Here is a 14,601-nt window from a genome sequence, read left to right on the forward strand (position 1 = left end):
TTTCTGAGAAAGTGCTCAGGGTTTTACAGGAGACAAGAAAACCCACAACCAGAAAGTCTTTTGTATGTCCAAATGGAAAAGATTTTCTGTCTGGTGCTATTGTTAATAGTCCAGGACTATTTTTCAGTCTGGGTTCCTCTGGTTCTCTCCTGTTTGTGAGTTGCTGCAGTCTGGCTTGGTCTATTCTTCTGTGAAGGCCCATTTGTTAGCTATTTCTGTTTCTGCCCTTGAATCAGTTTCTTAAAGGCATCTTGCACCTTAGGCCCCCAGGAAGCCAATTCCTCCTCCTTGGGACCTTAATTTTGTTTAATTGACTCTGGCTCCGGCTCCTTTTTGAGCCTATAGTTTCAGCTTCTCTGCAGCACTATACCTGGAAGACTGTCTTATTGTTTGCTCTTACTTCTGCTTGGAGGGTTGCTGAGCTTCAGGCCCTTATGGCCGGTTCCTCCTCTTTTGTTTTTTCACAGAGATGGTGTCTCTTCGTACTAATCCTTTTATGCCCAAGATTGTTAATGAGTTGTCCTTAAATCAGGCAGTACAGCTCCCTTCCTCTTTTCCCTTCTCCACAGTCTGATATTGGAGAGGGTCCTGCATACCTTGGATTTGCACAGACAGCTCAGGTTTTATTTGGATAATACTTGACAGTCTGTAATTCTGACCAGATTCTTGCTTCTTTTCATCCCAGGACTTTGGGTTTAGCTGTTTCCAAGCAAACAATCTCCTCATGGATATCTAAGACCATTTCTTTTTGTTGTTCTTTTCATGGCAAATGTCTTTCTACTTCAGTTAGAGCTCATTCAGCTTGGGCTTTTGCAACTTCTGGCACTTTCTTCAAGGTTTTGGACACTAATTCCATCCTTGAAGCTGTTACTTGGTCCTCTGTGCATACATTTTACTAAGCATTATAAATTGGAAATGGTTTGCTGAGGGCTGTACCCAGCCTTCCACCTCCCACTGCTTTTCTTAAGCTTTTGTATTCTCCCTAAGGTGAATAATACTGCAACAGTGATGTGGAAGGACATAGTAATATAGGAAGGACATTGTGTAAAATCTTAACATAACAGTAGATGTCCTTCTATTCACTGTTGCAGTATTCAGTCACACCCTCCATTCTCCTTTTTTCTTTTGGGTTTTGATTTGTTTGCGCTCCTGTCTGAGGGGCCCTTTTATCCATCTGCATTTTCTCCCCTTGGATGTGTATAGCCTCCTTTTGTCCTATGAAAACTGTTCTCTACTGGGACAATTCAGTTTTGGGTAACTTTGTCCATATGTCACTGTTATGCCATATATCCTGAGCGGGGAGCATGTGTGAAATGTACGGCACATGCAAGATCTAAAGGCTTTGGTATACTGGCCGGATGTTGGGATATCCTTGGAAGGAGAGCCTAAAGTGAAGGATACTGCAACAGTGAAGAGAAGGACATCTACTGATATGTTAAGCTTTTAAACAACTGTACTTTCCACACCCTAAAAAACTTAGGAGGGGGCAGCGAGGTTGAGACTAGAACTACTTTTCTTTACTGTGATCAGACAACCTTGCCTAAGTGTGGTTCATGAATAGACCGGGATGGATGTGCTGTACAGAGATGTGATAAACACCTGATAGTCTCTCAGCAGGTATCAGTGAGAGCTGTTTTCATTCAGGAGGAAGTGAATTTGGTGATGGACTCTTTTTTTTTTGCAACCCCAGTCCACTCCTAGAGCTGTAAATAATGGAATTCTGTCTTATAAATTGCTGCGGGAGTGGGATGCTACACAAGTCAGCCTGCTCAACACTAAGAGTGTAGTTGTCTCCGTGTTCTGCCTGGTTCAGCAGGGCAAGGGGGAGTTGATGGTGGACCTGTTAGCTTTCTCCTTTTGTGGGATGATTGCTGTTTTTTTTTCTTTCCTTCTCTCGGAGTCTATACCTCCCAGCAGAATTCAGAGAAGACAGACCAAAACTCATAGTTATTACTATATGGTGTACAGTAAAGTGTTGGTTTCAGTCTTTTTGAGTTTTTGACAGCAAAGGAAGTTATCATAATGCAAGTCAAGAAATCTCCCTTATGTTGGAGAGACATCTGACTTTCTACATAAGGCTTGGCTGCTCCTTTAAGCCCTCCTGTTTCAATAGGATCTTCTAGTGAGAATCTCAGAAGTAAGGGAAGTTGCCAGAAAGTCTTCCCTTAGTCTCTCTTTTTCTCTCTCTCTCTCTCTCTCTGTCACACACACACACTGAGTTGTAGAGATTCTCCATCTTGCCAGAGGTGTATCCATTGTTTCATGTGTTGCTTGGTGGACAGTGGTCTTTATATATTTCATATACCTGTGGGGGCATATGTTGTAATTAGTCCAAAGTTTTAATATAGGATTGCCTTGAAGCTCAGCTTATGGTGAGTACTTGCGTACCTATACAGGCACATGACTGTGATTCAGTCTTCCTGGAAGTTAAATGATGGCTCTTTTTTAATGAGTTTATCTGGTTATAAATGACTGACTTTTTAGTATGAATGAAGCATAATTATATAAATTTAGACGCGAGTTAATACATAAATGTATTGACCTTGCAACAAACCTATTTTTGTTTGAATTTGTCTTCTGTAATTTATTTTTCAGGCACGGACTGTCACTATTATTCCTGGTGATGGCATTGGACCAGAAATTTCTGCTGCTGTTATGAAAATATTCGAAGCTGCTAAGGTATGTTCCTGATGGTGAGACCTTATAGTGAAATGATGCAAAATGAGTAAAGTATTTTGTGCCATGCATGCTATGGCAGATTATAATAAGGAGCAATTTGAGTGGCCACCCAGGGCCCATGACTAGGTCTGAAAGGTAGTAGGTTCATTTAAAGTAGTCTTGTTGGGTCTGTGTTCGTGCATTGAATACAGATTACAGTGAACACCTTATAATCAAATGTAAAACTTTTAAAGTACCGAAAACGCATAACATAGTAAAACAATTTATCGAATGGTCATAGTTGGCCAACATCACAAATGTAATCAACTAAGATGGGGTGCTTTGCCCCCAGACCTCCCTAATATATACCAACTCCAAGATCATACTATAGTGGGGAATAGGGCAGATTTAAAAAAGACTTCCTTTGCTTACTTTATGCATCGCATTACTTCCTGGCTGTTGGCCAGCTATGGCCATTTGATGAATTATTTTATGATGTTAAGCATTTTTGGTACTTTAAAGGTTTGCTGTTTCACATTCGATTATAAGGCATTCTCTGTAATCCATATTTGGTGCACAAACATAGACCCGTTTTGTTACTTTCAAAACTGTTAACTCAATTTAGCTAGCTTATGCACTGAACGTAGCTGCTGCTGAAATCATAAGCATTTTTAGTGTTTAAGTAACACTACAAGTATTTTTTTCTATTTGTTACCAGATAGGCTCACTGGACACAATCCCTTTTCATGGGTGACATGAGAGCAATGTCTGGTTAAGTGACTTGCTCAAGATCACATAGAAAGCAAATGAGGGCATTGGGGCTATGGTAATCAAACCCTGTAGCACAGGAATTACAACTCACAGCCTTAACCCTCTGTACCAACTGCCAGTTTTTTTACTCTGGTGATTATATATATCCCAGGATGTACAGTGTCAGATAGTAATGCTGTGATCTGAAACGTGGGTCACGGATACATAGCGTGAATGACCGCAGACTGATTCAGTTGCTGGAATAATCACGGTTTTATTTAAATTTTCATAAATTATATTGGCACGTGCAAAGAGTATGTAATCGGCAATTTTTTTCAAATGCCTGCAATTTTAAGATTATTCACTTTGGTTGACTTACTGTCTGTTCATCAGAACATTGGACAACTTCATGTAGGTGCTGGACCTGTTAAGTGGTTTGAGAAGAGCATTTTCATAGTTAGACCCATGCAGTGAAGTCCATTAGAGCTACTCGTTGGTGTAGTCTCAGCAAATGATGAGGTACAAAGTTGATTATAACTAAGTACAAGCTATGTTGGCATCTGTACTAAAGGGTGTTAGACTGTTTTTCATCTTATGGCTCTCAGCCGACCCTGATATTGCAGAACGTTCCTTAATTTGATTCATATTTATTGACTAGTCCCTCTTAAATTTTTAAATCATTGATGATTATAATCAGAGAATAATGTTAGGCAAGGGTCTCGTATTTCTTATCCTTCAGAAAATGTATGTTGGTGCAAAACCTACTGTTTTAACTCTTCTAAATTAATTAGAGTAATTGTTCTTGATTTTTTGGGGTTTTATCCCTCATTATTTTTGTATTTATCCCTGATTCTTAAACAAAGAAGCTATAAAGGAAAATTTGCTTCTATAAAAGTTTGAATGTGTTCTGTGTACACTCTGTGGGATTTCAGTCCATTATACATTGCATATTAACCAGTCTTAAAACAAGATACAGTTGTTTTCTCTCGGTGTCTCTCTGTATCTCTTACTAGTCACAATGAACCTCACAGTTGCCATCTTCTTCTTTCGGCTTTTCCCGGTTAGGGGTCACCACAGCGGATCACCTGTCCGCTCATGATTGGCAGTGGAGTTTTTACAGTGTCGAGTTGCCAGCCTGGCACCCAACCTTCCACAGAAGGTACACACACACATGCCTAGGGCCAATTTAGAGTGTCTAATCCACCTACAGCGTGTCTTTGGGATGTGGGAGGAAACTGGAGCACCCGGAAGAAACCCACACAACCATATGGCGGACATGCAGACTCCGCACAGAAGACACCCCAGCCGAGGATCGAACCAGAGAACCTCTTGCTGTGAAGTGGCAATGCTAACCGCTGCACCACTGCAGCCTCCCACAGTATATCACTGCAAGAATAAACTGGCTGCCCATTAAAAGGATTTTTGTAATAAGGTGTTTAATATCAATCCCAGTTCAGAAGAAATCACTTGAACTACATGTACTCCTAAAATGTTCTTCATTTTTACTCTTGCTACATAAACTCTATTACGCATACACATGGATCTACTTCACTACACCGACATCCAACTTACCTGACTCTCTCATTGCTGAGAAGAAAGGACTGACAAACCCAGAAGACCAACATCCGGAACACCGACTTACCACTGGAGGTAATTAACTGCTTGACCATCCCAAAAAATAATTAAATAAACCAAACAAAACTAAACCCACCCATGTGTGGGGGCTTCGCCCCACCCCCGTAACTAAATATACCAACTCAGGGATCACACTACCGTGGAGGTAAGGGGCAAAGTTCAACAGGATGGCCAAGCAATTACTTACCTTGAGTGGAAAATCAGTGTTCCGGATGTCAGTCTTCTGGGTTTGTCACCCTTTCGTCTCGACGATGTGAGTGTTGGGTAAGTGAAATGGCGGTCTACTAAAATATGCACACACGTGTGTGTGTGTGTGTGTGTGTGTGTGTGTGTGTGTGTGTGTGTGTGTGTGTGTGTGTGTGTGTATATATATATATATATATATATATATATATATATATATATGTGTGTGTGTGTATGGGATCCATTTGCTACATCGAATTTGTTTTAGCGAAACGTAAATTCGCGAGTGCACTTTCATGTAAAGATAAAAATAAAAGAAAAATAAAAAAGAAATAACATGCAGTTTGCTTGTAATCTTAGTTGTACATCAACATTTAGTGTTGATGTACAATTAAGCAAACTATTGCTGAGATTGTGGTACAGTGGGGATAAGGGAATATTCCCTTTTCCCCACTGCAGTGCGATCTCCGAGCGAGAATATTAAAGTAGGGGGTGTGTGGGGAGCACAACACCCCCACATGGGAGGGTGCAGGGGGCCTTGCCCCCCTGCAGAAGATTTTGTTTGTGTTTTCTTTTGGATTAGCCGATCCGGTGGCTATACTTCAGCGAAAGTGCAGTTTCTCTGAAGTGGGTATCTACTTTTCTTTTTCGAACAAGTTTAATTTCGATGAAGAAAAGTAGATCCGTGTGTGTGTGTGTGTGTGTGTGTGTGTGTGTGTGTGTGTGTGTGTGTGTGTGTGTATATATATATATATAAGTCCCTATATGGATCCCTGGAGGGGTACTGAATTGTTGAATGCCTTTTATTTGAATTAGTGATCAAATAAAATGCAGGTTGACTACTGAGTAGAGGCTTAATATTTGTGTGAGATCACTGAATACTGTAGAGAAAGATATTTCCCTTTTCCGCAGAGTTATATGATCTTAGAGTTGATAGAAAGTTAGCAGGCCCCATGTGGTGCGGCTATTGGTGAGCTTGCCACCTGCAAAAAACTATTATTTGGGATGTTTTCACTTTGTTCTGTTAGTCCTTATTTCAATTGTTTTTCAACAGTAAAATGTCTTTTGGACAGAGTGAACTTCAGGGAATTGGCATAAACCTGTGTGTGTGATTGGTGTAAGTTTCTTGAAAACAAAAGCTCAAGGTTCATCCACCCCGTTATGGGAAAATTATACACTTTAGTTGTTCTTGCACTCGTAACTTGGAAGGTATTGAGTAGCAGGCCAGCTTCTTGTGAGATGCGTGCTATGAGGGAACAGTCGGCAAGAAATTCAAATATAATGTTTCCAAGTGTGAGAATTATGATAGGAAAAGTTGTTTTTGAAAACTTGGAGGAAATATAAATTTGGATTGTTATGTATTATAGTAAACACTTTGTAGAACATGGAGCACTGTGATTACACTTCAGTATTGGGGGAAAAAGATGAACCTTTAAAATGCTTCTGTAGTGCAACACTCAACTGTAACAGCTCTTTCAGGGGTGTGAAGCAGTTTTTTTGTTACACAACTCCTAATTTTTTTTTACTGTTGGGTCTTGCACAGTGGATGTGACTTCTCTCTCAACTGCCCCTGAATATCTTGCTTTATAATTTCACTCTGCAGGGTGCTCCTGTAAGCAACTTTTTTAAAGTAAATTAGACCAATATTTAAAAACTGTCTTTGACTTTCCTCCTTTAATCCCCCCCCGAATTCTTAAACAAATGAAATAATATGTATGTGCTGTCTGTGGGACTATCTTTACCAAGTGCATTACTGGGCTTCAAAGCCAGTAAACACCTTGCACTTTTTTCTCCTGTAACTGTAGTTCATGGAGTAGATAAAGCTCCATGCTTTAGAGAGAATTATGTTTGGGTCACACTGATCCTAACCAGTTATGTGTTCTCAACGTGGACGCCTAGATTCACCTTTCAAGGTGAATTTTTTGGCATCCATCCCTTGAGCATATAATATGGTTCTGATCGGAGTCACAATTGTAATCCTATATGAATGTGTTGACTATTGCCACTCTAAAGAAGAGATTTTACTGAACACAATGGCTTTTTTTGGAAGTATCTGTAACGTTTTAGTAAAATTTACTGTTTGCATTGCATTTGTATTTGCTTGACTCTTGTGTTTTTAATTTAGTTTTCTAAGCAGTTCCTAAAAAAAAATCAAAGGTGTAGGTAATGTTCTAGAGCTGTCACATCCCAGATGTTAGGCGTGAATGAAATATTACAGGAAGTGTTGTGTGGTAAAGTAACCTAGCCTGCACTTCAGTGCATTGTATCAGTAACAATTTCAAATATATATTTTTTCTGTGTTATTTGCTGTTAACTGGAAAAGGGGGTTAAATTGTGTTGCACAGTGTTGTGTAGAGCACCCGTACAATAGGAGGTAGTATATAGGTTGTTATGATGTGAGGTAGTGCCCGCGGTGCTAGAGGGAGTCAGGCAGTGCATATGCCAGCATAGCTAGCTGGAGTTTTGTAAAGAATTTTATGTCATTTGTATATCAAACTGATTTGTACAGATGCTTGTATTAAGAATGTATTTCTAAATCTGCTTGTGTTAAAAATGTATCAACAGTGGTCCTGCTGGACAGAAAAGAAATATATATGTATGTCTGGCTGTATTGTGGTATCTGCTGAAATGTGTATATATATGTTAACAGAGTATGCTGGAAGGGAAGGTGTCAAGATCAGCCCAGCTTACCTTTGGAAAAATAGCTTGAAATAAATCTCACAGGCCTGAATGCAGCGTCGATGTCTGGTCTGGGATCCTGCTCATGTTGTCTTAGTGGTGAACTAATTGCTACCCTGGAATGCCAGAGAATGGCTGGTTAGTCTGTACAAGAAGCATGGAAGTATTGGAATTGTTTTACAGTCACCAGATGTCCTAGCCAAGCTCTGGGTGTGTATTGTTACACATCTGCGCTAGATTCTGGTTCAGCTTCTAGTTAAATGGGGTAGTGTGGGAACCACAGAATAAGGTGACCATATGTGTTGTCATTCTATAGCCAGCACTGAAATTATTTAGATATTAGTGAGAGATGTGATAGTGGCAGTCAGCACTCTCTCTTGGACCTGACATTGACTTGCTTTGGTAAGTAACCATGGAATTGTAGTTCTTTAGTCAATTAGGAAAATAGTGAGGTTAACTAGAAGTATTGATGTGAAGTTGTTAAATCTCACCATTTATGCTCACTGATGGTTCGGAGCCGATCCTTGGCTCCGACACGGCCGATAGCAAAGCTCAAGGTTTGCCAGTAGCGCGAGACCAAGCCCCTTATCCCACAATGCACTGCTGGAATTACCTCAGATCTAGTTTCCCGCGACAAGAGAGATCTCTGTTATCCAGCTAGCTCGGACCATTTGTGGGGAAAAATAACAGCAAGTTTTATAAAAAAAACCTTTCCTTTTTGTTACTAAGATAGTTGTGTGTTAGTATTAGGTCATTTCATAATATAATCCATAGTTTAAAGAGTTTTAAATAGTTTTAAATAGTTAGTGCCCTGTTGGCTTCTTGGTTTGTGTGGGCCTTTAGCCCTATTTACTCTTATTAGTCTTTTTAATAGTCAGGGTTTTTCTCTGTGGGCCTCTTTAGCCCTATATTTGTAATCTATAGTTATTGTTATAGATAGTGCCCGGTTTGGGCTTAGTTGTTTTGTGGGTCTTTACAAGTGAGTAAGGACTTTACTGTCTTACTTTTTGCAGTTTACTGTTTGTTTTATTTAACTATGTTTTATTTAACTATGTCGGATGAAAAGGAGAAATCTCATCCTAAATCGGGATTCAAAAAATGTCCAGATTGTGGGCAGAAAATGTCAGTCACTGGCGGACACATTGTGTGTCTACTGTCTGGGGGCTAAACACCTCCAAGACACTTGCATTTGCCATTCTTTTTCTTCAAGAGTCCTCTTGGAGAGAAGGAGGAAGCTAATAGACAGGAGATTGCTACAGCAATCTTTTTCTGAGGTGTTGAGTAGCCATGAGGGTACTAGCATGCCCTCCAAATCCTCAAAATCCAAATCTTCAGACAAAGTGACAAAAAAGGCAAAAATTTCAGAAGGAGGTTCATCGGTTCTACAGACCTCGGAACCAAGTGTACCTTTGATTCGGAGCCAGCTGTCAGTATTGGAGCCGGTCTCTGTCCCCTCTTCTCCAGTCAGCACCTTCGGTGCATTCAGCTAAGTCCTCAGTCAGCCTTTCAGATTTGAACATGGATCGGCTAGTGCAGAAGCTTTTACAGGCACCAGGACTTTTGGCTGTAATGCTTGCTTCCTTGCATGCGCAACCTCCTGACTAAGAGGTATTCTGCTTGTAGCACAGAGCTCACCAGGCTCTTAATATTGGTATTGCTGTGAGCCTAGGCTGTCTCCACCCCTCCAACCCCCCCCAGGATGGACTCGCAGACATTGGCCAGTCACTGCCATCCCCCCTCACCTGAATCTTCAGCACCCATGCTACTTGTTGAACACAGGCCAGCTGGGGTGCAGTAAGGGCTCTATCAGTCTACACAATGGAGCTATTGTCCTTAAAATATTGGTATTAAAACCAAAAATGATAGATGACAGTAATTATTACCCTGTTTCACCTCATTCTATACTAGTGTTAAGCGGATTGTAACTGTGGTGGTCCACACACCCTTGAAATGGGTAATTCTGTAATTACTGGCAAGTAAATTTTGTTTCATTACTTGTTAAAAAAATGTTCCAAACAATCAGATTTAAAGTGAACACACAGAACAAATGTTGCTTTTCAAATAACAAATACAATTTAAAACTGTGAATACCTTTTTAAAACAATTAGGAAAGTAAATCCAATAGAAGACACGGTACTTTTCCGTTATTGGGGCAACACATTCAACGTGATTGTTCAGCTGTAATCCAGTTTGTTAACATGTCTGCTGACCACATATGTGCAAACAGTATTTGTTTTCATAATACATTATAAAAAAAAACAAGATTTTGTTAAATTATACACACTTCTGGTTAACAGACTTCTTAAGGTACTACATTACAACTGAACGATCATGTTGAAAGTGTTGCCCCGATAACTTACACAGAGAAATATCAACTGGCCCCCGACTGTGTATGAAAAAATCCAGTTTCATGACTATTTACTGTTAATGAAATCCGTATATAAATTAGCGAAAATGTTTTTTACTTAGCAAACATTAGTGTTCCACTTGTTGTGTGCTCCACTTTCTAAGAGGCAGTGTTTACTTTCGGGGACCATGTGGTTGTGCCAGAAATGGGACAGGGAAGAAATGTGAGGTAAGTTCCCAAACATAGTGAATGGAAAGTAAGCAGGAGTGAAGCAACCCACTTCTTCTGTAAAGTGACATAAGACGTTTCCGATGAAAAGGCATGGCAGGGAAACTGGCAAACCTTGAAAGCAGTGGTGCTGTATGAATAGGCCTTTTCCCTGCCTCCTGACAAAGCTGTTTATTTCTTAAAGAGAAGGAATGGAAGTCTGCTGTGACCTGTTCAGTTAGTTAAACACTATGGTTCCACGACTTCTCACAGTACGATCCTATGCACATGATTTCATATTCGTCAGTAAATAAACTACAGTTATACTGGTTTATATTTGTGCATAGTGCCGCCAAATCCATAAATGCCTTGGTACTTTTCCGTTACCATGATGCATGCACATACAGTCAGCCTACCTCTGTCATTGTAAATTTTTAAAAGTGGTAAAAATCCATGTTTGTTCATATCATTTTCAACATTAAAGTGCACCCATGAGGCAGTTGAGAATTGCGCTCATAGCTGATTTAGCTAATTACATGGCTGAATTACCTTTACAAGTAAGGTAATTGAGTATGCCAGTAACTGAGGTTATAAATTTACTTAAACCTTCATTCATACAAAGCATTTCCTTTGGCTGGAGAACACAGTGAATTTCAGTTTGCCTTGATTGTTGGAAACTTTTCAAAGAACACCTTGCTTTATCAGCAGATTAACTAAACAAGAAAGTTAAATTATAAACATTTTAGTAGAAAACGATTGTAAGCATATTGTACTGTTTTGAAAAATGTATTCTCCATTGAAGTGCCTGCAATTTTAAAATTTATTCTTAAAAGCTATTTCATTAAATTTAAGGCTGTACTCTGCTGCTTAGAGAAACTTGTATTACTTGTTTTTTTCATTTATAAAAATGAATTAAAGTAATTAGTGTTTAGCTGTGTTCTTTAGAGAAAACTGCATCTAATTACTCTGCATTTGCAAGAGTCGTACAGAAAAAAAATAAATTAATGAAATGAATGCTTTGGTTTCCTCCCACATTCCAAAGGTAAATTGGTGATATCTAAATTGTCTATAGTTATGCATGCATGAGTGATTCTGAAAAACGGGCCTGGCGATAATAGTTCTGTCCCCCCCTCCTTACACCTTAAACAAACTCAGTGGATGGTGGTGGCTTTTCATGGGGTCGTTGTAGGAATCTCTTGCAACATAAGTGTGAATGGACTGGAAAACCTATATTGCAGTGCTCAGAATCTAAATGGTGACCTCATAGAGATGCGGTTTTAATCTTTGCAAAACTGTATTAGATGACTGTGGTGTGTGTGTGTGTGTGTGTGTGTGTGTGTGTCTGTGTAACATGCATCACCATGTTGAAGGATCAGCTTTAAGTAAAAGTAATGATTTTCACCTACAGTTGTAATTAGAAGGTGACTACAAAATCAGGGCAACTTTAAAACCATATAGGTGAAGCGAGTAATTTTGAAAGTAAAAAAAAAAAAGAGTATTTTGCACATATGTTTATCATCATGGTCAGTGCTATATGGATTATACCCTGCATAGGCCGTCAGCCAGCTCCCAAGGCATTAGTCAGCTCAAGCAAGCCGATGAAAAAGTCAGTTTTGCACACTATGCTTTTCAGAGCTTTTCTACCACCGAGAGGAGTGCTGTTTGCAGGCTTTTGAGGATTGACTGTCTTCTAACACTGTTCCATTGCTGAGCATATTCCTCCACATTACTTTTGTACTTGAGAAAACTTTTTTCTTAAAAAGAAGTACTCTTAAGCTAGGAAAAGGTGTTTTTGTTGACTGCCTTGTGACCTTTATGTACTTTCAAACAGGAGTGCACTTTCAACAACATTTTACCACAAAAGTAAAAAAATGTGTTCCACAGAAAAAATAAGTTTTAAATATTTTACTTTTTTGGGGCTGGGGAAAGTGTTTTTTTACTGTTTTTTTTTTTCCTGGGAAAAAAGTTGCTTTTTTTTTACTACTTTCCTATTGTACTGACTATTGCTGCTAAGCTTTTCTGGTAAACGAGCTCAATTTTCAGCATGACCATGGAACAAAGTACTGGTCCCTCAGCTGGACCTTCTTCCAACCACAAAAAGAAAAAGATTGCTAAGCAGCCTTTGCTACCGTAGCAAGCTGGTAACTTGGCTCAGCTGCAGGTAGGTGGCTGTGCTGTGGCCAAAGCTGGTTCCTCAGACCACTCATCTTTTTTTTCTTTGGGTTCCTGTGGTGTAGTCCATACAGACACCATGGGCCGGAGGTTCTCCATGTCCTTTGCAGTTGTTGGGCGTACCCTCGGGGGGGGGGGGGGGGGGGAGAACCACTCTTGTTTTTTGTTTCACAAATTCCTGTTGAAGAGACAGAGAACTAAACATTTATCTTTTCCGGTCTCAGTTACTCTGGACAGGGTTAATTTTTGGGCTTGGCTAAAGGTTTTGTGCAAGATCTTGACCTTTCTTATAAGTTAGTTTCTGGTAAAAGAAAGAGTGGCTCCTCTTCCCTGTAGTTGTTCAAGAAGTGGAATCTGTAGGGGATGGTGAAGGGACATATGTATTTTTTTCTCCAAGTTTCTGATTCAAATTCTGAGAAGAGTATGGTGTCTTTTTCCCCTGAGAGTATTTCCAGGATGAATAAATGTTTTAAGAAGGAGAGTACTGAAGTCTCTCAGTACTTAAGAAAATATTATGATTTGGCACAACTGATTTGATATGCAGGTGCCACAACTCTACATGGAAAGGTAAATACTTTTATACAGAGGATGACCACCATATTTGGAAAGATAACAAGTAATCCATCATACTGTAGAACATACAGTTGTGCTATAACAGTAACTCCGCAAAAATAGCTGATTGAATTAGAATTGCTTAAACACTACCCTCATATATGAGATGAGTTGCACTGATGACCACAGAATTACTTGAAGTGTCCCCTGAAACCAGGTTACGGGTCCCAGGCCTCCAGTTATGCAGCTTCAGTGCTTTGTGGAGCGAAGATTACCAGGAGCGAAGAGGGTACTGCATCTTTCCTAATGCACATATTCACTGGAATGACAAATGTATAGTTATGGGTGACAGATGTAGATTTTACCGCAATATGCAGATACTGTCACCCTCCACGTACCTTGGATGTGTTTTTGCCTGGAAGGTATGGCACTGGGATGACTGTTTCGACTGAAGTATTGTACATTTACTGTGTTATCCCTATTATGCAAAAATACAGTGCAGTCATATTAATTGTGGAATAGTTTTGGATTTTTAAAACGTTTTTGGGTAATATTAGGGGATACTCTGCCAAGTTCATTTTCTCAGGCTGCTTGGAATCGTACCTGCCAAATGCCCCTGAGTTAGACACAAATTTTAGCTCTGTCCCTTTAAGTCCTTCATACAACTGATTACTTTTGGAGCAGAGTTGGTGAATATATGGAGTGTGCCCTTGAGGATTATTGTAAATGGCTGCCTTGAGCCTCTTCTTAGACCCCGTTGAGAAAAATACATCTCCATAATAACTAACATGAAGCATGAACATGACAAGGAGCTTGAACACAGATAATGAGCTGAGCTTATAGATAGAGTTAAATAGTGATAAAGAAGAAAATCATGAATTTGTTTGTTTGATGTTGAAGACTGCCTTCACGTTTGGAGACTTTTTGGCATCAGGGTTGGCAGGAGAGTTTTTCTGATGAGGCTTTGCGTGGACTTTTGGCACTGTGAACTTTGTTTTTACTTGAATAGACTGACAGTTGTCTGTTTTAACAGTTGACTGTTGGCGATTGCCTCTTAAAAAAATCTGTTAGCCCTATTCTGTTCATGGATTCCATTCTGTGATGGTACTGCTTTACTAACTGGTATGGTCTTTTTTACGACAGCCTCTGATTAATATTTTTTTTTTGATTGCCAGCTCTTTAATTTGTAAGGTTGTGACAGCCTGGACTTAAATCCTAAAACCTGTTGGCAAATAGGAGAAAAGCTTCTATTTATCCTTTGTGGTACCACCCTCTATAACATACAGTTTATATCTACCGTCTTGGTGCTCTGAAAAAAAGAAAACGTAAGGATAAAAACAGAAGACAGTCAACCTTTTGAAAACAGAAAAGGTGCTTTTTATTTTGGTAAATGTTGAAAGTCATGATACATTTCAGGA

The 14,601-nt window shown here is 39.5% G+C and overlaps 1 protein-coding gene across 2 annotated transcripts in view; it reads left to right on the forward strand.

Moving 5' to 3' along the window:
* The window catches only part of IDH3A (isocitrate dehydrogenase (NAD(+)) 3 catalytic subunit alpha), a 637,839-nt gene that overhangs the window by 109,953 nt on the left and 513,285 nt on the right, over nt 1-14,601 (forward strand). For both annotated transcript variants that reach the window (XM_044077799.1, XM_044077800.1), the window contains exon 3: nt 2,596-2,679. In XM_044077799.1, coding sequence (XP_043933734.1) covers nt 2,596-2,679 — 84 coding nt within the window. The remainder of the gene's footprint in view (nt 1-2,595; nt 2,680-14,601) is intronic.

The sequence above is a fragment of the Protopterus annectens genome, chromosome 7.part0 (genome assembly GCF_019279795.1).
Source record: "Protopterus annectens isolate FY-2018-M chromosome 7.part0, PAN1.0, whole genome shotgun sequence".
Taxonomy (NCBI): domain Eukaryota; kingdom Metazoa; phylum Chordata; order Ceratodontiformes; family Protopteridae; genus Protopterus; species Protopterus annectens.